Below are 27049 nucleotides of genomic sequence, written 5' to 3' on the forward strand. Positions count from 1 at the left end.
AGGTGTTCAGCCATCTGCAGGAGGCCAGGGCTTCATCACCTCTAGCAATTGCTTGGGAAGACAAACATCATCACCCCAAACATTCTCTCCCTTCTTCTTCCTGTGAAAAACAGTTTATTTTTTAGAACTTTTAAAAGTTTAATAAAGGATAAAAGAAGGACAAACAATTTATCTAGCACTGGGGTGCTTTTTGGCCCGAGTACAGAGATAGCTTAAAATCATGTACTCTACATATGGTTACCTGCATATTCATTAGCTTATACAGTATTCAAACATTCCTTTGAGTTTTTGATGTTCAGGAACTTTTTTGTTTGATTTTAACCTCTGATTTGTCTGCAGAACATTCTATAAATTAGGTCTATGTATTTTATTTCTTCCTGTACTTTTATCCTGTTGGTTCACTCTCCCTGATAGCGCCGACAGAACTGATAAATCCTTCCCATAGGCTTATGCTCTGTTTTTTGTCACTCTTATTTTATCACTTGGAGAGGCCAGTCCACAGATATAAGAAACAGAATAATTGCTATACATTCTCTGAGTTAGTTACATATAAGTATTTTAGTCTCTATTTTAACGTTTTGCTAAAGCCTGTATTTATCACACTACTACTCATACGAACTATACAGTGCATACATAAACTGACAGATTATACAAAGCAGTTAAAAGTATAAATTGTATTATATCAAAACACTTGTGATGCAAAAAGCTAATCTATGAACGCAAGAGTATTATTTTTTCATATATAACATCCTCACTTTATATACTCACTTTATATACTGAGTATGATGCCATCTGATAAAATACCCTGTTACTTGTGAACACCTGTCCCTGCTGTGACTCTTCTCAACCTTTCATTCAGCCCAAACACCCTTAGCAGCATGGCAGTACAAAAAGCAGAAAATGCCTTTGCTCTGTGTAAGTCCTGTTCAGCAATAATAGAAATATCTCTGTATTATCCACCCTGTGTTCAACACAAATCACAGAATCACTGAATAAGCTGAGTTGGAAGGGACCCTCAAAGATCAAACCCCCCACCCCCACACAATCCACAGCGAAAAGTAATTTTACCCCAGCCCAAACCCAGCACAGAGAGTATCAATGTGTATCAAAAGCCAGGCCTTTGCAAGAAAATGTCAGAAATCCCCATGGTCCTTCCCGCAATGGATGTAGCAAGCCGTTCAGCACAGAGCGCTTTATTTTTTACTAATGACAAAGCTCTGGCTGTTTGCTCGACCAAAGTGTAACTGGAGCAAGGAGCAGCGAGGTCTGTGCGAGAAGAAGGAGAGGAGGCCCCTCGGAAGATGCCGGGGAACGCTCGGGGCCGGACAGGGTCGGCAGCACCGAGCTCACGACGCGAGCAGCCTGCGCGGAGCCCCCACACGTGAGAGGCGCGAGCAGCACTGCGCACGCGCCGCGGCCGGCCCGCCTTCTGGGGCTGAGGGGCGGGGCCTGCCGCGCGAGCCAGCGCGAGGCTCGAGGCGGCGCTGGGCATGCGCGCGGGCTGCGCGCGCCGCGCGGGGCAGCCATTGGCTCCCCGCCGCGTTTCGGCGGGCGGAAGCGGAAGCGCGTGTGCGCGCGCCCTCATTTCCGCCGGGCGGGCGCGCGGGTTGATTCGCTGAGCGCGGGGACTCGGACATGGCGGGTGAGCCCCCGGCCGGCCGCTCGGGGAGCGGGAGCTGTCGGCGCCTCGCCGGGAGGGACAGGGGGAGCCCGGGAGTAGCGCCGTGGCCGGGGCCCTGGGCAGGGGAGTGTGAGCTCGGGGCTGGCAGATGCGGGTGAAGACGGAGCGAGGGGGGAAGGGGAATGGGGTGTGAGGGAGGGAAGGGCGGCTGCCTCTCTGCCGCCCGGCTCTGCTCCTGCGTGTCTTCGGGCTTACGGCCCCCACGGTCTGCTAGTGTCAAACCAGAGTGTATGGCCACGAGTTTGCTGGCGGTAGGCAGGGAATTAAAAACCCGAAAGTGCTTTTACCTAAGGCTTCCTGCCTGAAATAAGACGTAGAATAAGTTTTTTCTGGTACTTCTGAAATGAAAGGGAGCTATGTTTGTAAAGCTTTTGGAACATACCTGAAGTGAAACTTGTCTTCTGTCCTGGATTAGGCTTTGGAAATCAGACTAAATACAGTTTATTTACATTTTTCTTCCACATCCGTTCTGGAAGAGTAGTGCGTGCTGGTTAAATAATTGCTAGTGGTGTACGTACCACTGTAGTTCATTAACACCTGTTTATAAAAATGACTGAATACAAACACTTGAAATGTCCTGGCACATGTTACTTAAATAACATGTTATACTGAATTCTTATTTTCTTAGTGATATTGTTAAATATATATTTAGTTGTTAACTTAGAATACTTTAATTCTCAGAAATTAAAAAGAGATACTTGTATGTTTTCTCCTCCCAGAAAAATGTGTGAGATAGACCTCTTTATACTCTGTATTGACATGTTGTAGCATATTGTAGCTTTTTGAATGTTTCTTGTTTGGTGGTTTTGTGTGTTTTTCTTCATTTATGACCCATTTTCTAATATATTTTTTTGAGTAATAATGACAGAGAGATTGGACACTTCTTAACTCTTAAAAAAACCTCTTTCTTCAGGACTTACTGCTATGGAGAAGAAGCTGGCTGAATACAAGTGTAATACAAATGAAGCAATTCAGCTGAAGCTAGGTAATACCACTTTTTAAATATTGTGCAAGTGATACTGAAGTATTCTAGTACCTTCCTATGAAATGTATGCATGTATACATCTGTCATTTTCTCATTTGTAGTCTGATAACTGATTTGATATTCTCAGATCAAATAAGATGCATCTAAATTGTGTAGGATGCTTTGATTTCATTTGTATGCCACCCTCACATAGTTTGCTAACAAAAGTTGTTTGACACTAGTGGAAACATGCATGAACAGCTAGCAGGGCATCTGTGGATAAACAAATGGAAGGTGGTGACTTGGTCATGCTCTATTTTTTTATTTTTTTTTTCTCAGTTCGTTTTCCTGAGGATTTGGAGGATGATAACACAACATTTAATCCAGAGTACAGCCATCAAGTGTTTGGAGATGAGTAAGTTAAAGTTTCCAGATTCAAATTAATAGGTCCCAAAGAGCAAAGTTGCTTCCAAATCATTAAAAACCAAGAAATTTTGCTAATACTGAGCACAAGCGAAGAAGTCCTGCCTTGGTGCTACTGCTGCATTTGCTGATACAGGCCAGGATGCTACTGGCCTTCATGGCTGCCTGGGCACACCCTGACTCACTCATGTTCAGTCAATTTTCCAGCTCCACTTTTTTGGCTCCTTTTCCACTCATTCTTTCCCACGTCTGTCACTCATTGTGACCCAAATCCGGCAGATCAACATTCCTGTCCAGCCTAGTGCTGACTGCTGTTTGACTTAGGGGGCATTCACATCACTGATAAAGACATTAAATAGGACTGTCCCCACCACTGACCCTGGGGAACACTGCAGGGGAACAGCTGTCTGGTGCATTTAACTCCATTCCCTACCACTCTTTGGGCATGACCATCCAGACAGTAAAGAGTACACCTGTTCAGGCCACGAGCAGCCAGTTCCTCCAGGAAAATGCTGGTATCATAGTATTTTCTAAAGTATAGGTAGAAAAGTATTGTTTCTTTGATTTTGAGTATGCTGAATTAATCAGTGCTGAAGTGTCATTTATTATTTTCTGTAGAGTGATATTCAACAATCTGGCCATAGATTAAAAAAACCACTACCATCCAAAAAAAAAACAAAAAAAAAACAAAACACCAAAAAAAGCACCAAAACCTCCCACCCCACAAAAACCCAACACAAAAAAACCCTAAGGAAAATCCAGCTGCATGTTTCTATGGACTTCTTTAGTTATTGTGTTTCTTAATTTTGATTTTTTTTTTAAAGTATTCTTAGTACTTCAGTTAGGATGAACTACCTATACTATATGTAGTAAATTAGTTGTACTGCCAGACATCTACTGCAGCTCTCATTGACAGCAATTATAATTTTAGTAATCAGAGATCTCTCCCATCTGTTAGTTGAGCTATCAAGCAAATTCTTCTTCTGGCAGTTACATTTAAAATTCTAAATTATAAATGTACTACCATAAAAGTAAAATCCCAGTAAAAAAAAAGTTTCAGCTATGCTTTAACAAAAAAAAAAAAAGGCATGTTTCTTTGTGAACATTACTATTTTCTGGATGTATTTTTCAGAAAAGAAATTCTCTAATCTTCATAAGAGTTTGTGTTCAGGCAAGTCATTTTCAAAGCGTAAAAAGCTTTTGTATTCTTCACTTCTTTTGTGTGTACTAATTTCTGGTTAGATTGGATAACTGAATAGAAACCATCAGCTAAAAATTCCACAAATTGCTACACCTGATTATGTGTGCTTTGTACATGATAGATTGAAGTAGTTTATTCCAAAATATTATACTACACTGAAAAGTAATTTTTAATAAATGTTACCAATCAACTTATGTAAATAATTGTTAATGAGTTAAAGCTGTTGAAAAAGCATAAAGACAATATTACCTGTTTCAGGTATTCTCTCCTGTGCTGTCACAGTAAGGACACAGGCACTGCCTTACTGAGTTCAGAATATTTCCGCTAGAGGAGCAAAATAATAGAAGCAGTGTAAGGCATTATCTCTGTCTAGATAGTGCACTTTCAGCTTGATTCCCTTTTCCTATTAGGAAGCTTACTTTACCTTACTGGGAAAGATTGTGTGAATGACACATTAAATGATGCCACGGTGATGTGAATGTTTTGTTATGTATCGAGTTCCTGGTTGTTATTTTTTCCTTTCTCAGTGAAGTTGCTTTTGGCTACAAGGGACTCAAGATCCTCCTGTATTACATTGCTGGAAACCTGTCAACGCTCTTCCGCATTGAATACACATCAAAAGTAAATGAGAAGTTTGACTGTGTGGAGGTAAGTGCAGGTCTGCTTCTGTCTTTAACATAACATTGAGAAGGTTTGCTTCAGTATGAACAGGAGTTCTAGGTTTAGTAATTGCCCACCTAAACATGGTTTAAATTAGAAGGAAATAAGCAAAACTCTGTTTGCTAAGCTAATAAAAAGCTTTGAACTTCATCTGTAGATTTCCCATTTTCTGGCAACAATACGATCAAAATTGTGTCACACTGAACAGTCAGATGTGGTGAGGTGCTGATGCCAAAGCCAGTTCCACAAAATAAACCTCAGCTTGGCAACTCTGTATTTACTGTGACCAGGAGGAGGACTAGCATTGGTGGGGTTTATGATGGAGAGAATCAGTGAGAAGGAAAAGGAGAACGTTGTGCTAGTGTGCTAGTATGCTTGACTGTGTCTCTCTAAACATGGGGAGCAAGTAAGGCAGAAAAGAAATTATAAACTTCTGTATGGGTATCATGTATGCTTTACAACTTTCTTAAAGGAATGTGATAATGCAATAACCTGCAGGGTTTTTGTTTGATTGTTTCTTCTTTTTTCTGGAGGTTTCTGGGCTTGCAGAACACTTGTAGAATAGCTTTATGTTTTTTTCTTCCTACTGTCTATATGTTCTCCAAATATGATTTCAGACTGCATTTAAGTTACAACTTTAAAATTCATTGGAGTTTATTTAAATAATTTCAAGGAAAGGCCTGTTGTGAAAGGAGAAATACATTGGAATGACTTCATTAAAATGATGATAAGTATTTGCCCTTCCTTCTTTTTAAGGTGTATTAGAATATACTCAGTTCAACAGGCTAAGTTCCTGGACATGTCTGAAATACTTTGGAGGGTAGAGCAACATGTCTTAGGAGTGTAAGGTCATGCTCTTCATTCTTAAGAAGGATTTTTTGGAAATAATAAAAAAAAGGCTGTTGGCCATATAGTAAACATATTAAAATCAAATTTTCCAACCTTTCACTGCTATAATTTCAAAATAGAACATGAATCTGCTTTTTATTTCATGTTTTCTGTACAAATGGCAAACCAAATTTACTTCTCTGGAGATCTAAACAAGGTCTGTCTTGCCCCATGCATACTGCAACTTTTTGGTTGCTCAAAACGATTGCTTTTTTCAAGACTTGTTTCCTATGCTGAATTATTCCTCCAATTCCTTTAGGGACTGAGATGGAGACAAAAAAGATCTTTTTGAGCAGCACTTCTGTGTGCTTTCCAGAGCATGCCTTGAGTGAAGGGGAGGAATGTTGTTGCCTACCCTGTGTTTCCCTTAGTGTTACTAGCACTACATTCAAATAAGCAGCTTATATTGCTATGTCTAAACATATGTAGAAAAAAAGATAGGGTTGTAGTCAATCTTTTTCTGCATTTGTATTTGCCATCAGTTTAACCACCCTAAGATAACGCTTTTGCAGAAGTTAAGACATCAGCTGTCATTACAGCAGGATATTGATTTGAATGCATATTAACATCTATTTTCCTAAGTTAGCTGTTTGCTGATCTCTTCTCCTTGATGGTAATTATACTAAGATGTAGACTGTCTGCAACACATGACAGATAATCTGCTGTGAATAGATGGCATTTAGGAAAGGAGGGCCTGCAGTTTCTGCCCTTACCATAACTGGTTACAAGCAAGTTGGTATTAATGCTCCACAAAGTTATTCACAGCTGAGGATTTTGTATCCAAATACCCATACAAGCTCATTCAACAGCAGGTGGTTTTACTCTGTAATATTAAGTTTGGTTTCATTATTGCTAAAGCAGCTGCTGCTATCCCTGCTAGGGACTGACAGATATATTCATCCCAGTACCACTATTTTTTTTCCTCCAAGATCTTTTTGAACATGAGGAAGAGATACAATCCTGAAATGTCAAAAGGTAGAACTCCAGTTATATTTATGCATCTTTACATGGTTTAGGTCCATCTTTAAGGAGATAATATTATTGGGGGAGCCTCAGCAAAGTATGATCATATTTTGAATAGAAACTGGCACTTAGTGAAAGTAAACAGAATTTATCCCTTGAATGGAGTTAATTCTTTCAAATAACTGAAGAGAAACTGCTTTCTTTAGTGTAAATATTAATAGCAATGACCTCTGAATTGCTTGCTGCTTTGAGATTTGCAGCTGTTCCAGTATCTTCCTTTTCATCTGCGTTTTATGATGGGATAGGGGTAAAGTATTTCACTAAACTCTTTATCTGGCTTTGCATCTAGTGTATGCATTTGTTTTTATACAGAAGTGAATTAAAAAGTATTGTTTCAATATTTGGCACTTTTGTAATGTAATACTGCTGATCACTCCATTGCTCCCCTCTGAAATACATGCATACAATTTTCTGAGAAATTAAACTCTCATGTGCTTCTATAGCTATTTTAAATTAAGTCTTGGAAACAGCATCTACATGGTATGCAAATGTCATAGCTGTCTATTAGTACAATAATGATTACTAAATTAAAATTACCCGGACTCAAATGTGATGTACAAAGAGACATTATTACCCACTGAAGCAGTCCTACTACAAATCAGGTATAGTTTCAAGCCTATACCAGATTCCGTGTCATCACCTCACGCAATTCTGATTGTGAAGGTAATTCATTACATACAGCACTTCCATGAATCATAAGCTTAACAACTCTTGGCTGGATTAATTCAGGTTTTTGCATGCTTCATTTTAAGTGGCTTTGCTTATGTTAAGCATTGCTGTAGTAGTCAACAGGATTGTTTTTCTGAAGAGAAACTTCAGAAAGTTTCCATTTCTACTATCCATTCCAGTTAGTAAGATACGAGTGTCTTGCTCTGATGAAAAGAATTAGCCTTTCACCAATATCAAAGAAATGCACAAGGGAAGGCAGTAAACACATTTTGGTAACTCCTTGGATTATGGGCACCTCAAAGAGAAGTGTTTGAAAAGGACCTACTAAGTAATGAATGCTGCCTTTAAAAAGTACAGGTTTTAATGAGACAATTTATTTTTTTATGTGGTCTATATATTGAGATTCCAGTATTTCAGATCCTATTAACTGCAAAGCACATGTCTTAAACTTCTGCCACTGCTTAAACTGAGGATTCTGGGATTTGCTCTGTAAGAAGGAGAGATCCTGTTAACCCTTAAAGTAATTGAAGACTGTATTTTCTTGTGTCAGACCCCATTCTGAGGGGAGAGAATTTTTAGGAGGCAATAGGTAAAAATATGTTGTAGTCATGTAGAATCAAAAGTATTAGCTAGTGCTTTATTTGCTAAGCTCTGTCGTATTTTAGTTCTTTCTGCTGTATTGAAAACAAGACTTTTCTCTGGTGGCAGCCAGTGATAGATGTGCCACCTTAAAGGCTTTGAGCAGGTCACAGTTTGGCTTCCTTCTCACCACTAATGAAGAAACTTAGAAATGTAAGGGGATGCAAAATTACTTAAATATTATGTATATAGTACTCTCTACTGTATATTCACACTTTTTAGATGTTGCCCATGTAGTCTGAGTTACTGTAGTGTTGCTTGGAAATAGTTTTAATTCTTGATTATTTTTGCATGCTTATTCAGCTGTATCAAATGCAAGTTGCTACAGATTCTGAGTTGTGGTTTCTTACAGCCCTGCCAGTAGTGCAGACACAAGATCTGTGTAAACAACACATTTGCACAGTTTTTAAAAAAAGGCATTACTAAATTTAGTTCCATGTAAATATTTTTCTTTTCTGTAATTCATTGATTCTGAAGAAGTGGCTGGTTTTGTGTAATGCCCTTAAATCAGTAAGTGTAAAAAAATGTATTTTAGTTAATATTGGTTATGAAGAACAGTGAGGGCACCAACAGATTGTCTTTGTTTTGAGAATGAAATAAGTGTAAAGACTGAGTTCTTACACCAGGTATTGTAGAGCTGTATTTTAACTGCTTAATAGCTCTCTCTCCAAATATAAATATAAATGTTGGTAGTACCAAACCATTAAGAATAAAACTTGTTTGTGCTGAACTAAGTCTATCTTTCTCTACACTAAAAATGTAACTGAATGATAAAGTGCTATTCATTTGCAGGTGCATTGCTTCTGCTTAAGGGCCCATGGTTGAAAGGACAGGAATTAGTAGCATGTTGTATTAGCCTTTTGTAGTGTATTTTGTTCTAAGCATCTTAATTTCCCTGTTTTGAATGCTAAGTAGCAAGGGTCTTGGTTTTGAACTAATACCCATCATGCATGTAAACGGTGTGAAAGAGCTGCTTAGTAAGTTAACACAAAGTGTTCTTGTGTCCGCCCTTGTGGAAATAGATACAATACAAACATTACAGCTGAACTCACGGCAAACTCCATTAAGTAAAAACCTGGATTCATTGTCCAGAGGAAAGTTTGAATTGAATGTAAGCTCATTTTGTTGAATGTAATGTCAGGCTTTTAGGGGTTGTATTGAGGAGTATGGTTTTGTTAAGTTGAGACCAATTCATTAAGTTTTATTGCCTGGTGAGAAGCAGTAATACGTTATTGTGAAGCTTCATCAAATATTCATGGTTAAAAAGAAGTAGTAAATGTATTCAATCAAGTGGTCTTTTGGGGGTCTGAAAAGGATTATGAAGTCTGCTCAGCTGATAGTCTCTAACTTTGGCTATCTGAAAAGAGTAATCTCTGAATTAAATTTTAGTGTCAGAATATTTTGTCTTCCACAGTATGTTAGACGAGAGGTCAGATTTGCTGACAGTCTTCATAAGTTGTACTATTTTATGTCAAACTTTGTTTTCAAAACTTTCTTTTATTAGAATGTGGGATGTGGTTGTCTGAGTTTGTACTGTGTTTTGCAGCTGATTCTATAGACAGGCATTTCAAGCAGGGGGCCATAAGAATGCCAGAGTGTGCTAGCTGTCACTTTCCTATTTGGGAGCTACTGTTTTTGATCTTTGTCCCTTTTTCTCCACTTAGTTCTGCATCACCTAATACCTCTTGTAAGCTGCTTGTTTGGGAACCTGAGTTCTACAAGCCTCTGTAGCATAGCTTAGTCTTTCTGAATTGCTGTCTGGAAAGTCTTGGCTTCTGAACATGCTGTGCTTACAGAATAGCTATCAATGCTCTTAGTCAAGCTTGAACAAATATAACAATCTCTAAACATAAAAATGTTCATGAACTTAGGCTATAACCAAGAGCTTTTTGATGCTTACAAAGGCTGGACTGTGACATTCCTGATCTCATGAGTGCAGCTCCTTTACGTGCTGGAAGGTCACTAATGAACAATAAGAATTGCTTGCTTTTTTTTTTCTTTTTCTTTACTTTCTGTTTTTTTAATTACTGGTAGATATAGTGTGCCTCATATATTCATTTCCAAAACAAAACAGTGACATCAATGCTGTCTTTTTCTAATCTTCCACCAATCCTTCCCCTTTTTGTAATCTCCAGGCAGATGATGTTGAAAGTAAAATTAGAGAAATCATTCCGCCTGGTTTTTGCACAAATACAGATGACTTTGTGTCTCTGCTGGAGAAGGAGGTCAACTTCAAGCCCTTTGGAATGCTGTTGCACACGTATTCTGTCCATGAGGAAGCTGGTGAAGATATAACATATCAGATATACAAGGTATGAAAAATTAAGTTAAAGTTCTGCTTTTGAGCAACCAAATTCAATTTTATTTTGCAGAGATGCACCTTCTGTAGTGATTCAGCTGTAGTGTATAAATACTATAATTTTATCCATTTATTAAGCATTAATATGCTTTTTTATATCAGAGAATTTAATTAGGTTTTGCATAGTTTTTCCTCCTCCATCTGTGATAGGTTTCACCTGACTTCTCCTGGCTTTTTCCCTAGGCTGACATGACATGTCCAGGCTTTCGAGAATACCATGAAAGGCTTCAGACGTTCTTGATGTGGTTTATTGAAACTGCTAGCTTTATTGATGTAGATGATGAAAGATGGAACTACTTTCTAGTGTAAGTACAGTTCTAAAGCAACAGTGGACCTTATTACCTCCACAAAGCCTGCATTTTAATTGTGGCTGGCCAATTATTGGAGCAGTATAATGATATTTTTCCCAGGAAAGAAAAAACATTGTTTATGAGGCTTGAGTTTTCCTCCATTATGCTTTGGGAAAGCTTGAGAATAGAGCTGAATTAAATGCTGTTGTCCGTTAGAGCCCTGAATGTAGGCTTAAACAGTAAAATGAGCTTTGCCTGTGTTTTCTTTTACTTGCCACCTATTCATCTTTATAATAGGCAAGTGCACTGAAGTGCTGTAAAGAGGTCTGATTTATCCAAGTTGCTGCACACCAATTAAGTGAATTGTACATTCAGAACATAGCAGGTGTACCCATTGGGCCCTCACAGAGTAGCTTGCTGACACTGAAAATTCAGTTGGAGAATGGAAAAGAAAATGGACACTGCATGGGAGCGCAACTGTAATTGACCTGCTTGGCTTTCTGTTTTATCTGCAGATTTGAGAAGTATAATAAGGATGGAGCTACGCTCTTTGCGACCGTAGGCTACATGACAGTCTATAATTACTATGTGTACCCAGACAAAACCCGGCCACGTGTAAGGTAATTGGCGGTGTAACTCGTGCCTTGCCTTTTATTTCAGAAGAGGGAACTGCTGAAGTTCCCAATACTTGTTTATAATAGTGTTGATTTGTTTAAAAAAATCCCCATTATTAGCTGTCTGTGCACTGATTTATTTCATTGTTCCCTTCTTGAAGCAGAGGGAATCTCAAACAAGTTTTGAATATTTAACAATTTTAAGATTCTGTTAAAAATTACATTTTAACATGAAGATAAAACATACCTTAATCCAAAATGAAATACCATTTTGTTTTTAAGACTTCACATTATGTTCCCAAATGCTTGCATTTGAACTGAAAATGCATTCCTTTGTCTGTAGCCAGATGCTGATCTTGCCACCATTCCAAGGAGAAGGCCATGGTGCTCAGCTGCTTGAAACAGTTCATAGATACTATATGTCTTCTCCTACTGTACTTGATATAACAGGTTTGTGTTAAATCTTTAATAAGGAACTTTTACAGGTTGTTAGCCCACAAGCTAACTTTTATGTTAATTTGTCTGAATTTAAAGCCTTTTGAAGATGTAGCTTCTGCTCAGTTCAGGATTATTAGTACCCTGGTTTACAGAAGTGTATGTAGTGTAGCATCTTAAGTACTTTACTCAGAGAACAGCACACCAGGAAAATTCAATCCCTAGCGTGAACAGATTACCAGCTAATTAACTATTTTATTGTCAGATACACAACTTAGTTTGCCAAGAGATCAAGCTTTGTCAAATTCCGTGTTCACCTTACCCCTGTTAGCCAAAATTCAAACTTGAGGGGGGAAACAACACACCTAACTAAAATAGCATATTAATATTAGTGTGCAAGCTGAAATTTTACGGACAGTAAGAGTTTGTAGAGAACCTGTGCTCTAGGAGCACGTATTGCTGCCTGAAGGTATCTATGATATTAGATGTGTGTGCACAAATACCTAAAACCAAAAGATTGTGGAAATGGCAGATAAAGGGTCCATGTGCATAACAAAGCTAACATGAAAAAATTGCTACAGGCATGACATTAGTCCTGTGGTTTCAGGTCTACTATAGGAAGAAATGCAGCTCAGACATATGTTGACCATTCAATTCTATGTGTAGTCTTATCTTGGTCATGAATAACTACATTCTAATTAAAACCCAGTAGACCACTTGCTTTCACAATGTGTTGTTGCCAGATCATCCCAACAAAATAATACACCTCATAATTTCAGTCCAGTTCATGGAAACCGAAGAAAGTATAACTTAGTTTCTGCAACAGGAATTCATGTGCATCATGCATTTACTTTTTCCTTTTAATAGTACAAACCTTTACGTAGCTTTTATAATTGAGAATGAGCAAAGTCTTAACATGCCACTGCATAAATCCTATGCCATGTTCATGGCTCTGTGCCTTAAGTGCAGGGTTGTAGCAAACAGTAAATGTGCACTAAAACAGGGTTCATTTATTTTTTGGAATGAAGCAGGAGAAAGCTTGCAATATTCTACATGGCACCTAAGTTCTGAAAGTTAAGATTCTTAGGGAAGTACTTATTGTCCTTTTTGAGGGGGACATTGTGCTTGGACAATCTTAATATGGCCAGGATATTTAGCTCATATCATCTAAAATTGTGAAATAATGCCTTTAACCTTTCTGTAAAGAAGAAATGAAGATCTAATTAATTTATTTGAAAAAGCTAGTGGTTTACTAATTAAAATTACTTGTGTGTTTCATGTTTGCAGCAAATAATTTGTTCTGCTTATACCTTGTCATCCTGACATGAGCAAAATGTATGCTGATAGTGCTTACTGGACAGAAGCTGCCTCATTCTTCTTGTAACTAATCTCAGTGCAAAAGAATGAATCAATTTACTTTAGTGCACTTCTCCAATCTCTTTTGCAGAATAAGTTCTATATGGCTTGCCATACAAGATTAGGCCATTCATGAACAATGCATTTTAACCCAACCCAGAAAAAGAAATCATTAGTTGTGTGCTGCATGGCAAAAGCTTCTATTCCAGTCCTTCTTGGTAGCTTTGTTTTGCTTCTGATCATCCTAAAACTGCAAATTTTAACTGTAAACAGTGTATCTCAAAACTAAAGTAAAACACAGCTGGGATGTAAGCTGGTTAGCAGTAAACTGCAGTGCTAGCTCCCAGAAAACTGAGTGTTGAAGGGGAAGTATGGCCCTGCTAATGGTTTGTAGTGAGCTTGTGTAAAGCAAGAAAGAAAGAAATACATTCACAATGTTCTACATATTTCCCTTCTGCATGAAATAGTTGCATAAGGGCTCATGTTGATCTTAACTGAGGCTTGTTCTCAATTTCAGTGGTTTTTTCTAAAGCAACAGTTTTGATAGCTATGTCTTTTTAAGTAAAATGGAAGTAACTTGAAATCATGATCAACTTTTGTTTAGGTCCTTTCTGCCTTTTAATTTTGGATAATCTTGTCCTTTGGGTTCTTGTGCCTTTTCCTGCCTTCCCTGCTAACAATGACTTAACTCCTGCTCAATGTATGTCTTCAACTAGTCTATTTGTTTACAGTAGGATATTTTCAACAATCTTTTCCCACATTTTCCCTTTTGTTTGTATTTTAGTAGTTCTACCACTGTCAAATTTAGAATAGATGAAAGATACAAGAAGGTTTTTAGGCTAGTCTTCTTTTCCCAAGAAATTAAATGGGTTTAAACAAGTCAGCTTTATAATACATATGTAAAATATCTACAGCACTGCATACACAAAATATTAGACGTTTCTGTTTTTGTGACCTGTTTGATGTATACTGTCAAGCATCAAAACCTTTGATAATAGTGCTTACAATTAAGCACAGTTGTTTGTATACTGATTAATGCTGCATCTGCTTTTGTTTTTCATAGTTCTTTGTAATTACATACCAGAGATGAGAAAACAAATAATGCTGATAAGATTTTTTTATTCTTTCTAGCTGAAGATCCATCTGAGAACTATGTGAAGCTTAGAGACTTTGTTCTTGTAAAGCTCTGTCAAGATTTGCTTTGCTTTTCCCCAGTAAAGTTAATGCAAGGTTTCAGTCAAGAAATGGTGACAGAAGCTCAACAAAAATTGAAAATAAATAAGGTATTCAATTAGTACAATTGTAATTGGACATATTCTTACCAAACTAGTACGATATAATTTAACTTAGAAAGAGACATGGAATTTACACACTGGTTTATTTTGACAGTTTTTAAGGGTGTATCAGGAGATACATGGCTCATGGTTTTAGATAAATGCCTTTTTTACCTACAAATTCTATTGTAATAGAATTTGACATGGTTTTGATTTCTTTCAAGAGTATTTGTACAATTACATGTTGCTTCAGGAATGCAGAATGCTCAAGTGGCAAACAACTTACTAATGCAACTCTAAATACTTTGAGAACTAAAGAGTTAAATTGAACAATTAAATTTGCTGGTAATCTTAAGATATTAAACTCATTTTTGAGTACAGTAGTGAAATAGCAGAGTTGCTTAATTTAAAATGCATTTGAATGTGGTTTACTGAAGACTTTAAACCTTGAGGGATGGGCAGTGTGAAGCCATATTCAGATGTGTTCATGAAAATGGTATAGCTTATATAAGTAAACTACGTCTGCAGCCTTCTATATTTTAAATCTGAAGGGATAAATAAGTTTCATTTGGTTTTTTAACAGTACATAAACATGTGGTAGTGTAGCAAACAAACCATTTTATTTTTTTCTGTTGTTCAGGGGAAAAAAAAAATGGTCTTAAATTCTGTTTTCATACATATGCAAGTCAATACTAATATAGTAGCAACATAATTTTTTCCCCAGATGTCATACTTTCTGATCCTGATACCAAAAGCACTTCAGTTTTTCCATTTACTAATAATTAAAACCAGGAAACTTTAAATATTGTTTCGTTTTCATATTTAGAACTTTCAGGGGGCCTTGTGAAGGGCAGTAGGTGTATGTGGATTGTTAAAATTCATATAGTTGATACTGTTTGGTATTGCTTGATGTCACCCTAGTTCCAGTCCTTGTTTTTAGAAGTGTTTTTGGACTGTGGCTTCTAGGCTTTCTGCTGTCCACTTACAGCAAGTCCTTGAAGCACCCCTGTGGTTGGTGCAACACTTGAGAGGTCGGACACTGGGTGCGTGGAAGACAATGGTTTTCAAGTAAAAAGAAAAAATATTTATTAATTGAACCCACCAAATAGGACAGATTTATCCATGCCCCTGTCTTCTGATAAGATAGAGTTACTCTAATATTTCAGTATTTCTTCATTTGGAGTTCTGTTGAGTGACCTCTTTATTCAGATGTTGTTTTTATTCTCCTTTCTGTTCATTAGCAACACACAAGACGGGTTTATGAAATTCTCCGATTGCGTGCAACAAACATGGGTGATGCAGAACAGTCCAGAAGCTATCGGTTGGATGTTAAAAGAAGACTGATTGGGCCCTATAAGGTGTATATGACTTAAGTATCATTTAATATTTATTTCAAGGCTAATTACACTTGATTTTACTTTAATTTCCATAAATGTAGTTGATGCCAATTATGTTGCCAATCAACTACTATTAGTTATGCAGTGTTCAGCTGACATATATATAGATACAGAGGACATTCATACACAGAAGCACTGAAGATTCTGTGTTTGGCTCCTGGCTGTTTCCTGCCCGGTTTCAACAGGAGCTTACTATTAAGCCAACTAGCTACATTATGCCCAGCTACATTATGCATTATGCTCAGGTAGGTTTAAGGGGGAAAAATGGTCAATTTCTTGAAGAGGTTAAAAACATACCTTAAATAGACAAGCCAGAAATTTGAAGGGAAGGAAAGGTTACGCTGCAGACTAGGTATAGTTTAGATTCCTGTTCTAATTGTTTGCTAGGTCTTAAGAAAACAGCTTGCTAGAAGTAATCAGGTCACATCAACGTAGGACTAACTCTATCTGGATAGAACATAAAATAATACCAGCAGTAAAATTCAAGCAAGTATTAAACATACTACCACGTAATTTTCCTAGTTCCTCTTACTTATGCATCCCGGATTTTCAATGTGGTTGGTCTGTGTTGCATAAACTGACCCTTTGAGATATGGATTTTAAAAATAATATCTTAGTTGCTAATGGCATCAGTTTCTATATCAAGAGTCAAAAAGGCCACAAATAAATCATGGTCTATTGCTGTAACTAGCATGTTAGCTACTGTTGTCAATTAAGTCCTTGCCGAGCAACCCAAAATCTTTCATGTAAAGGTACACAGAGCATGAGGAGATCCTTGATTAGCTTGAAAACCTTCCTAAAGCAGCACTTACCCTGTTACACCAAAATAGCAAAACTTTGCTTGTAGTCAGGTTGGGCTTACAGGGGCTGTTAGTAGAAAAGAGAGGCCAATACAATTATTGTATTAAATACCTATCTGATATGGTCATAACTTTGTCATGCTGAGTGCCAGGACCTTAATCAAAACACTCTCTTTCACGAGCGTCTTGTCTCATTTGCTAAATTTCACTCAGTGACCACTACAAATAAGGTGATTCTTCAACTGTTTTTCATGACTGTTACATGGTTTCAATTCCTTTGCTCATCGCTGAGGTCCTGTAGGCGAAATCCAAAATTTCATAAGCAGCTTAAATTGTAGTGCTTCTTGCAGGTGTTTCCACTTCAGTCTTTGCACACAGTAAGTGCATGGATAATGAATGGATTTTGTATTGATAAATATGAAATGTTGCTATTTTACAACATTGCATTTTTAGGTTTTTGTTATTTCAGTGTGGATTCAAAAGAATCCTTAAAGCAGCCAACACTTTTTTTCTCTAATTTGAAAATTTATGTTCTGAAATAGTCATCTTGTTTATGGTAGTTCTACCTAGTAAATAGCTTACTCGTACACTCATTTTAAACAACTTCCAATAAGTTTTAGTCACAGTGACCTCTTCAGAAAGTTTTCAGAAATGTAATGAAACTAACTTTTAATAGAGAGGGTAATTTGAGGAGGGAACCAAACTTTATTAACATATAATCAGGAATATTACTGCATACTCTAATACTGGTGTCATTTTATTACATAAGCTGTTTGAGAGCTTCATTTGAACAGTGCTTTACAGATGTTGAATAATTCTAAATTGACTCTATCTTAGTTTAATAAAAATGGTATTCCATCTTAGAATTATTTCCTGGCTAACAGTAGCAGTGAAAAAAACTATATGCAGAAACCTCAGGGGAAAGACATGTAATAATCTATTACCCCTGAAGTCGTTACATTATCATGGAAATACCTTTATGCATGTGGCATCACTAGATTGGGATGACTGGTGCAGCAGGATGTGTTGCTCTCTGTATAGGTAGTACTAATACAGGAAATAAAAATTTGGTATATTAATTATCAGGGCATTGCTCCAAGGTAGTTTAAAGGGTGAGCAGCTGGTACAGTTTCACTGTGGCTTCTCCATTTCTGACTAACTCTGCTTTTTATTCGTGGATTGTGCTGGTAGATATATCTCCTTGATCATGTCTTTGTCCTTCATGTCATCCCTCTTGGAAGTAAATACCACTGCTGCACTGCTTTTCATAACTGTAATACTTTGTTTGCTACTTGAATTTGCTTTTCTGCCCAGCCCAACAACTTGCTCCCAAACAATCCTCTTTAAGCTGCCCAGGTAAAATGTTATTGATGGCAGTTTTCAAAATCTTGTGTACCTCAATACGTTTGTAGTATATTTGGGGGGGAAATGGGTACTGAAACAACTGGTTATCTGAAACATGCAAAGAGAGTTTGCTTTTTAGCAGGAATCTGGACCTTAAAGATGGCCTAATGGTAGTGTATCAGATGTAGTGAGCATTTAAAAGCTGGCACCCTTTTTTCAGAGCTAATGTTTATAAACTAAACAGACACTCCTGTTAATTTGGTGGAATTTGAATTAATTCTAGAATAAGGTTTTAGTTCTTCTACTGACAGAAGCTTGGCCAGAAGGTGCTCATCTCTATTTTCATTTGGGCAGCTCATCATATGTTTTAAGTATGCTTCTCATTTTAACTACATAGAGCTAATGTGAATCTAAAATTCAGACATCTATGCTGCTTTTTACATCCTTCCAACAAGGAAAGGTTTTTTGATTATTGGCCAAAAAATGTGCCTGAATGCCTCATCAGGACCTAAGTACAGAACCTCCAGTTCTGAACTGAACTTTGCCTATCTGTGGAATCTTTGGGAGACTATAAAAGTTTTTCTGGTCTTACTTATTTACAGTTTGCTGTAGTCTCCACTCTTCCCTCCTGACCCTCAGCATCAATCAAAGAAAGAAAAATATTCCTTTGAGAGATAAGCATAAAATTAGAGCACAAAAGAGCTTTGATTTTTGAGACTGTTAGAAATAGAATAATTTGGTGATATTTTGTTGTTTTAATACATTGATTCCATAGGTAGTTCAAAGATTTATTGGTAAGATACCAGGTGCACATAATACTTTTATTTTTTTTATGAAGTGTTGAATGATAAGTTGTTTTTACAAAGCTAGAGAAGACTGAAGACTAGAAAGTACCTGAAGAACTGAGTAGTTCAGAAATAGGTATCAGCTATATAAAAGTATATCTGGGTAAAGAAAATACAAAAGTATTTTGAGGTGTTTTTAAGAAACAGGTAAAAATCGCATGTGACAGAGCAAGGACAACTCATTTTTCTGTACAAATATGTTTATAAATAATCTTACCTCTTTTCAGTGCTGTTACTGCTAGTCCCTGGTAATTTGAATAATTTGTAAGAGTTTGTGAAACTTTTTTCTGTGAAACTTTTTTACTCTAAGTACTGGAGGCTTAAAATTAATTTTTGATAGTCATTAGGGAAATTAGTTGGCTGAAGAGTCACGTAATGGGACACGAGTGTAACATTAATGTAGGACTAAATATCCTGGTCGGATTTCTACAGTCAAGTTCTTCATGCCATACATCTTCAGTAGTAGGTGATACTGTTAGACATAATCTGTTTGGTTAAGAAACAAAATTTGAAACCATTCCTTCCTTCATTAGCTTTTTGGCAATAGAGAAACTATGAGCCTTTAACAGAACAAATGTACTAATCAAACATGCTTACTGCTTCTCTTGGGATTAGGGACATCTTAAAGAATTAGATACTGAAATTCAATTAAGTTTTAATGAAACACCATAACGAAATACCATATTCTTGATAATTACTGGCTGTGTTCAAACTACTGTTTGTTTGATTGCTTAGAAAAAACAGAGGGAACTTGCCAAGATGAGAAGGTGTCTAAGACCAGAGGAGATGACTAATCAGTTGAACCAAATAGACCTAAACTTGCAACGTGAACAGTTAGAAGAGAGCTTCCAACAGCTTGTTTCAGATTACCGAAGAGTCCTAGAACGACTTGCACAAGCATGAGGATCCTACCTGTACAGGAAACTTGCAGATATCTATACAGTGTTGTAAAGCACATCCTCAATTGCCACTTAACTGCAAAAAATCCCATGTGACGTTTTAATCACATTAAAGGTGACTTGTGTTTCTGTGCATTTGAATATTTTCTATTTTTGTGTTGTAGATTTTAAAATGTAGGGGTTTGGGGGCACTTCTTGGTGAAATAAACAATGTAGATTCTCAGATACAGTGTTACTTCAATTGTATGAATTTTCTTTTACCCTTTTGTTTTGATCAAGACTTAATAGATACTTGAATAGAAAGTTAATATATAAGTCTAAGCAATCTCAAATTTCTCCTAACGTGATTCTCCTCGGGCTGTTCTCTGTGGATCTTATTGTATGGTGTAAGGCCTGTGCAGGTTTAATGTCATGAGCAGGTTACAAGATTGGTCTGTGGTCTCTCAGGTGTTTCCCCTGTGCTGACTCTTTACCCTATGCTAAATGTGCATCCTGCTGCTGGAAGTGAACAGACCCGTTCTGTTTAAGCCTCTAAAGTGCCTCAAGCACATTCTTTTTTCAAACCCCCAAGTTTTCAGGTTCATAATTTTCAGGAAGATACCTCAGCTGGGGAACCAGCCAAGACTTTGTGAGGACTCCAAAAGCATTTCTAGTAGTGAAAGAAACATAAATCTGTAAGAAGCAAGTGCCTTTATATAGTTCCTTGATTCTGTTCTGCTATGCATTACTTCTCAGACCTGAGGTTAGTTCTTAAATATCCTGTCTGTCCTCCCTCAAAGGAATAAATTGTTATCTTTTCTGGTAGTTCAGACTTCAGAGGATTTAATCTGAATAAGGATTATTGAAATTGATTGATGTTTGATGGTCCTAATGGGATTCAGGTCCAGCTTTCAAAACTGGAGCTTGTACGTTGTGATGTGATGTGGAGGAAGTGAAATCTTTTAAATATTTAAAACATTAAATATTTTCAATATTAATAATTTTTAAATGTGGGATTTTTTTTATTTCCTATTAAATTATTTTTAGAAATTTTAATTCTGGATTAGAATATTTTGTCTGTATGATACATCTTTCATCTACTGTAGTATCCAAATCTATTAATCAATAGTAACAATTGTTAAAAGACCTTTTCTGATAGTAGTAAGGCTGAGGTTAAGTTCGGGAGTGTGGGGTTTGGTTTTTTTATTGAACTTGTTCAGATCTTGGTGATAAGTCAGAAGTGGGAGAGCTGAACTGAAGAATTGTGCATAAATTTGGTTCCTCCATAGAGGTCCAGGATGCTTTTTGGGGCAGCCTGCAGTAACACTCCCTCAGCTTAAGCTATTGAATAAACTGTAGGACTGAAAAGAAGCACTGCCTAATGGGCTGTTTGCCCACTTAGAAATTACTGAGACGAAAAGCACAAAATTGCTTTCTTTAATCACGATTTCCTTTTGCTATTCACAAATAGCAAAGGAGTGAAACTCTTTTCACTTAAGAGTGAAACTTCTCTCATATAGTGACAAGGGCAGATTTACTTTTTTATAACATATTGGATTTTTTATTATTATTTTTATGTTGACACAGTTGAAAGCATTTGAATTAGTGCTTCCAGTTCCTTTCCTGGTATCTTATTCCAGTATGGTCTTGGGAACATTCTAAGATGTTGGGATGTGCGTGTGAACTGCAAAACTTCTTGGCATGAGAAATAGGAATAAATAGCCTCCTATAGATCTAGAAACTTTCAATCTTTCCATCCTGCAGCAGACCACAGCTTCTGTAGCTCTGCTGCCAGGAAAGACCTTGTGAGTACACCCTACTCCATTACAGTAAATTAAGCCAATTATCTGAAGCAATCTTCATCAGCAAATTAAACTAGCCCTGCTGACTTTGCCTGAAGTGGTCTTAACTGTCTGGACTATCGCTTGGCAAAGAGAAGGAGGCAATATTCTTGTTGGACAGCTAGAACACTACACTAGCTCTTCTGACACTGCTGGGGGGCATATGCCAGTTTCCTTCAGTAGGCTTGTGGGGCGCATCTGTTCGAACTAACATTTTAGACACTATGCATTCATGATAAAATTGGCTAAATACTCACAGTTCAGGATGCTGCTAGACAAAATCCTAGCTTGCCAGTCTGGATATTTTGTTATTTTCAACAGGATAACAAATTTCACCTATTAGTGAACTGCAGGATGCTTGTCTCAGAAGTACACACAGCAGCAACTCCAGCTGTTCAGTGAGTCATATTGTGAAAAAAAAAGTGTAATACTATTTATAAAAGTTTTGTAAGTTTTGTGTAATGTTTGTATTTCTGTATTAACGTAACTAATAGCAGGGACCTCCTACTATATTTAAACAAATACTTTGTGATGTAGTACACAACTAGTGTTGTTTGACTTCTGCATGCTGAGAAGACGTGTGAACTATTAACAGCTGTCTGTATGGAATGGCAAGTAGGTACTGGAGGGGTTCAATTGTGTGGATTTGTGAGCTGACAAATTAACACTGAGGCTTAGTAGCAACTCTTTCACTCAAGATGTTGGGGGCACGAGAATTGGATAGCTGAAGCAGAATGCTATTGGAGGCCTCTCCTATTTTGGGCACAATATGATGCTAAAGTAATCCTGGATTAAAAATATTTTTGTTCAAATACTAAATCTGTTATCCTAGGTTTCTTAAGCTGCTATTGTTCTTTCCAGTTATTACTAGCTAACAGAAACTTAAAGCAAACACTAATAATAGTGTTATTAATAATAGGTTTAGTGACTTTTTCTGCATTTTGATAAAACCAGATTCTTCAGTCACCTCAAATTTCAAGTGAAACTTTGCACAGCATACTGATAAAGAATTTTAGAGAATCTTTTGCATTTAAATATTCAGAATGTATATAAGATCTCTGAGTATATTTATAAAGTTTTTCATTGTAGATGTTTATGTCATCAGGATGCTGGTTTGTCCTTCTATCACTTACAAATCCAGCCACAACAACAGTGAATCTACTTTTTTAAAAAATCAGTAAAATAGTGAATTTAGCTCAATTGACAGACACAAATTTTCTTCCAAGGTAAAGATATTGTCAGTGGTGTGAATACAAGATTTTGTCCTAAGAGGTAAATAAAGCTCTGAAAAGTGTTTTATGTTCAGAAACCTGGTTCAAACTGTTCCCTTTCAGGTATTTTGAAACATAAAAGTTACCTACTGCAGATACTTGGAAACACTTCTTGTTCAACAACTAATAATCTCAAAAAATACAACAGAATACCTATAGCTTCAGAACTGAGAAAGCCAACTACCAGAAGCTGCAGGATTTGAAGGACACTAACTGCTGTAGTTGGAGGAATAAAGGTCTGTGTGTTGCTGAAGGAGTGTCTTGGGCAGCAAATGTCTTTTTGCCTCCTACGAACTAACACACAAAGCTGCTATGTGGCAGTTTAGGCAATTCAAGACTGACTTATTGTCTCTCTCTGCAATGTCAGCAGGAGGGTAAGCAGCCCATAATGTCTGTATGAAGGATTTGTGTGCTTATATAGATTTTTTTTTCAGTTCCTTTTTTTGTCTCTCACTGAGACTTTGTTGTTCTTTATGTTTCTCCTTTATCATATTTTATGACTGTCAGACACTAGAAAGCTTGAAAATCTTAGGTTGCATATTTTGCCATTTTACCTTTCCTCACAGTGTCAGTTCTGACCTGCTTTCTTCAGTATCAAACTGTTAGAACTAGAAATACCTGTTACATTGGTAAGCCTTTCATATAAAACCTTAGAGTTTCAGCTTTCAAATTTAATTTTTTTCTGTAATGCTACTGCTTTGTGAAACATTGCTTGCTAGGATAATTTGGACTTGAACTTGAAAAAAAGACAGCATAGTAAAATATTAGCATCTGTATCTCATAAGCAAGTATGTGTTGCAGATAATTCCATTTTCTGGAAAAAAAAAACCAGCCTAAAGTAATCAGAAATATTTTTCCCCATGCTGTTGTTCATGATTTTCAGTAATTGCAGCTGGTTTACACTGCTAGCTCTTTTCTCCAGTGATCAGTGAGATTTCAGTCTAACCCTGGGTTCTTTCTATTAAAACATTCCATTTACAAAAGGCAGTTAACCACACCAGTGACAATATTTGGAATTGTAAGGCTAAAATTTAGTGCAGCCAGTAAAAATGGAAGGCTATTTAACAAAGCAATACAAGTAGATGCAAGCTCGGCTCAGACAGGGCATGCTATCTGCTATCATACTGGCTTATAACTGGTGGGAAAATTGTAGGAATGAGCTTGCCTCCCTATCCCTCATCTTTTTTACAATGTTAAAAGAAAAATAATACAACTACCGGTTTCTACCCATAGCTACTCATTCAAATACATGCTTACCAAATTCTTTGTTCCTTGCAATAAATCCCTCAGTAATACACATCAAGAAACAACATTACACACTGTGTATCTCAGCTTCCTTTTAGATCTAGAATGGTACAAGCTAGACCACAAAGGATCATTAATCTAAGTTTTCAGATTGACATGTTGAAAATATTTTTATTTCCCCAGACCAGAGGCAGAGAGAAAAGGCTGGAAAAAATGTCCTACTTTGGCTCTTTAAACTTCATTTCAGATATAAGGCCAAACTGGAGGAATCTCGGGTAATGACACAATGAAGACAAAGCCTTGAGAAGAGGATTCAGAATTCCCTCTTTGCCTTTACAAAAAATCTATATAGCAGGAACACCACTGTTTTTTTTCTGAGAGTAGCACTAGCTTCTTTCTTTAGTAAATAAAGAACATGTAATGCTGTAAACATTCCTCACACAGGAGGTATGTGCTCCATTTGTGGTTGTTGCACAGTTTGAGCTGAAGAGATAAAACGTAAAGAAAATCTAGATCAATGGGAAGAGCTTGACATCCCTTTTTTTGTTTCTAAATGGTAGAGCAATACGGGAGGTGTTCCATGTTCAATAGCTGCTATTTTTAGATTATTCCCTTTCTTCTAGTTAGGCTTTTCTCTGAGCTATATGGGGTGTTCATGTTTTAAAACTTCATAGTTTCATAGAAAAGAGAAAATCTTTGCCTAGAATTAATTTAATTTGATGCGGACCTGTAAATATGTTATTTCTCTTTCATTTGAGGTGTAAAGTAAGTTTTATTTGGTGTAGCTTTACCTGGTTATACATATATTTTGTATCACTGATGTAGGAGGTTTCTGGGATTTTACAAGTTCAGGGCTCTAAACTCTGTCACCTGGATCAGATGAACATCAGTGCTGAAAAAAAGAACACTTATTTGTGATTAGAACAGGACCCAAACAGCACCAGTCTCATCAGCAAAAGCTGCTGAGGAACAAAATCATCTTTTAAGACAATCTTAAAAGAAAAGTCTAAGCCTAACATCAGAAGCTGGTCTGAGCATAACCTCAAAAGTTAGGATCTAAGCTTAACCTCAGCTGCTACACTTAAACTAGAACTGTGTTTTTATATTGTTTATAAAAGATTTTGTGTGTGCATAAGATAAAACTGTTGTCTTACAGGCTGTTAGACTGCTTTGAAATTTGCATGTAAAAACCTAGCTTTATGTCGTCTTTAGCACACTTTTGCTTATTTTAATATCAGCCTGCCCAATTTTGGGAGGAAATAAAGTTGAGATTCTACATTTAGCACTTGATTGCTTTGACAGCACAGAACCAATGTGAGATGGGATGTGAAGCGTTCTTCAAGGAGAGTCTTTCACAGAGACATGCTGAATAAATCCTGGGCTGAAAAGTGATATCTCCAAAACTGTCTCTCAAACTGATGCTCAGGACATCTTGAGACATCACCTCTCCATCTTAAACATTTCAGGGGATTTGCCAGTTGTAACCAAAAGACAATTATACACATGAAGAAGAAAGTGATGTATTTGCTTTTGGTGACAACTTGAACACTGGAGTATGATTTTTTTTTTTCAGGTTTGCTGTGTCTCTCTTTTTGGAGATATTCACCCCACATTTTACTGCTATAAAGGTCCTAAAAACTATATATGTTGTTTGTGTTTCTCAGCAAAAGGAGAAAACCTGCATCTAACCATAAATTAGAAACTACTGAATAATGACTATTAGGCTTAATTATGCCTTATTCCACTGAGTAGGAAATACTGACTCAAATAAGAAAGGTGAGACTAGGCTACCTTAGAGCTCTCTGTTTCTCTCCTTTAGTGATAGTTGAGGAAAACGTGGCGTATCATACATGGATACTTTCAAGTGAAGTGTGCTGTTCTCTTTAAGCACACACAAGCACACCCACTCAAGAGTAGTTGTTTAGGCCAAGCAGCAGAATGTGTGATTGCTTTACACTGCACTTTGATGTTGTAGAACTAATGGTTGAGTGTCTGAATTACTAAAGCCTTGCCAAGATACAAAAGAGGACAAAATGATGCCTAATGCAATTCACACTCCTGAAAGACCATGTAACGTTGTAGAATTAGGAACAAAGTGAAGACATGCACATTTTGGCCCTGCAAATGAAATGTGTGCATACTCTCAACCAGGGAGCAGTGGGTAATGGTGCTCACAAGGTGTAAGTGACCAGCTTAGCAATGCTTTCTCTATATTTCTATCTTTATTTCTTTGAAAACCTTATCATTTTCCCCTTACTGAATAATGATGATGAAACATGTCAGTTCATGCAGAATGTGGCTATAAGAAGGGGAATGTTTTATTTTTTGAAGGCAGTGCAAGGTATTCTATTGATCTTTAAACTACTGTGTAGTCTGGATATAAGCTATATGATAAGCTGTCTCTCATGCTGTGGCAGCTGATTAAGAGATGCACTTTTACTAGCAAAGTTTAAGAGGATCACAGTACATTTTTTTTGGTCAGAGAACGCTTGGAATTTGCTCCTTAAAATCAGAAATTCTTGAAGTGTAACTTTTAAGTTCATACTTTTGGGGGGCTTTTTCTGAAGCACATGTAAGTAAATAGCTCAGCATTCCTGCCCACCTTGGGCTTTGAGTCTATTCTTGTTTAAATCATAAAACTTGTACATGGGAAGTCAAAAACTATTAATGGCTGTACCAGGAGGTAAATAAATGTGGAGATAAGCAGCCTCAGTTCTCTTTTGACAATTTACTTACTTATCCCACAGGTTATCACTGTGTGTGTACACATGAATGTATGTAAGGACAGAAAGATCATAAACATATGTGTGAGAATATAAGAAAGCATTACTTGTATTACTTCTATATTTTGGAATGCATCCAGGTGGGTTTTGAATGTCTCCGGAGAGGATGACTCCAGCCCTTCCCTGGGCAGCCTGCTCCAGTGCTCTGCCACCCTCACCATAAAGCTCT

The 27049-nt window shown here is 37.0% G+C and overlaps 1 protein-coding gene across 2 annotated transcripts; it reads left to right on the plus strand.

Moving 5' to 3' along the window:
- The first annotated feature begins 1549 nt into the window (after window positions 1-1549).
- HAT1 (histone acetyltransferase 1) lies at window positions 1550-25493 on the plus strand. Of its 2 annotated transcripts, XM_058840102.1 has the most exons (12): window positions 1550-1642; window positions 2595-2666; window positions 2985-3060; window positions 4797-4917; window positions 10284-10460; window positions 10691-10812; window positions 11313-11417; window positions 11755-11861; window positions 14334-14485; window positions 15718-15834; window positions 24281-24372; window positions 25400-25493. In XM_058840102.1, the coding sequence occupies exons 1-12, from the start codon at window positions 1636-1638 to the stop codon at window positions 25413-25415; spliced, it is 1164 nt and encodes a 387-aa protein (XP_058696085.1). In that variant the 5' UTR covers window positions 1550-1635; the 3' UTR covers window positions 25416-25493. The 2 variants fall into 2 exon arrangements, with proteins under 2 accessions (XP_058696085.1, XP_058696084.1); XM_058840101.1 differs by lacking the exons at window positions 24281-24372; window positions 25400-25493 and adding an exon at window positions 19598-20739.
- Window positions 25494-27049: the final 1556 nt, after the last annotated feature.

The sequence above is a fragment of the Poecile atricapillus genome, chromosome 5, assembly GCF_030490865.1.
Source record: "Poecile atricapillus isolate bPoeAtr1 chromosome 5, bPoeAtr1.hap1, whole genome shotgun sequence".
NCBI classification, from domain to species: Eukaryota; Metazoa; Chordata; class Aves; order Passeriformes; family Paridae; genus Poecile; species Poecile atricapillus.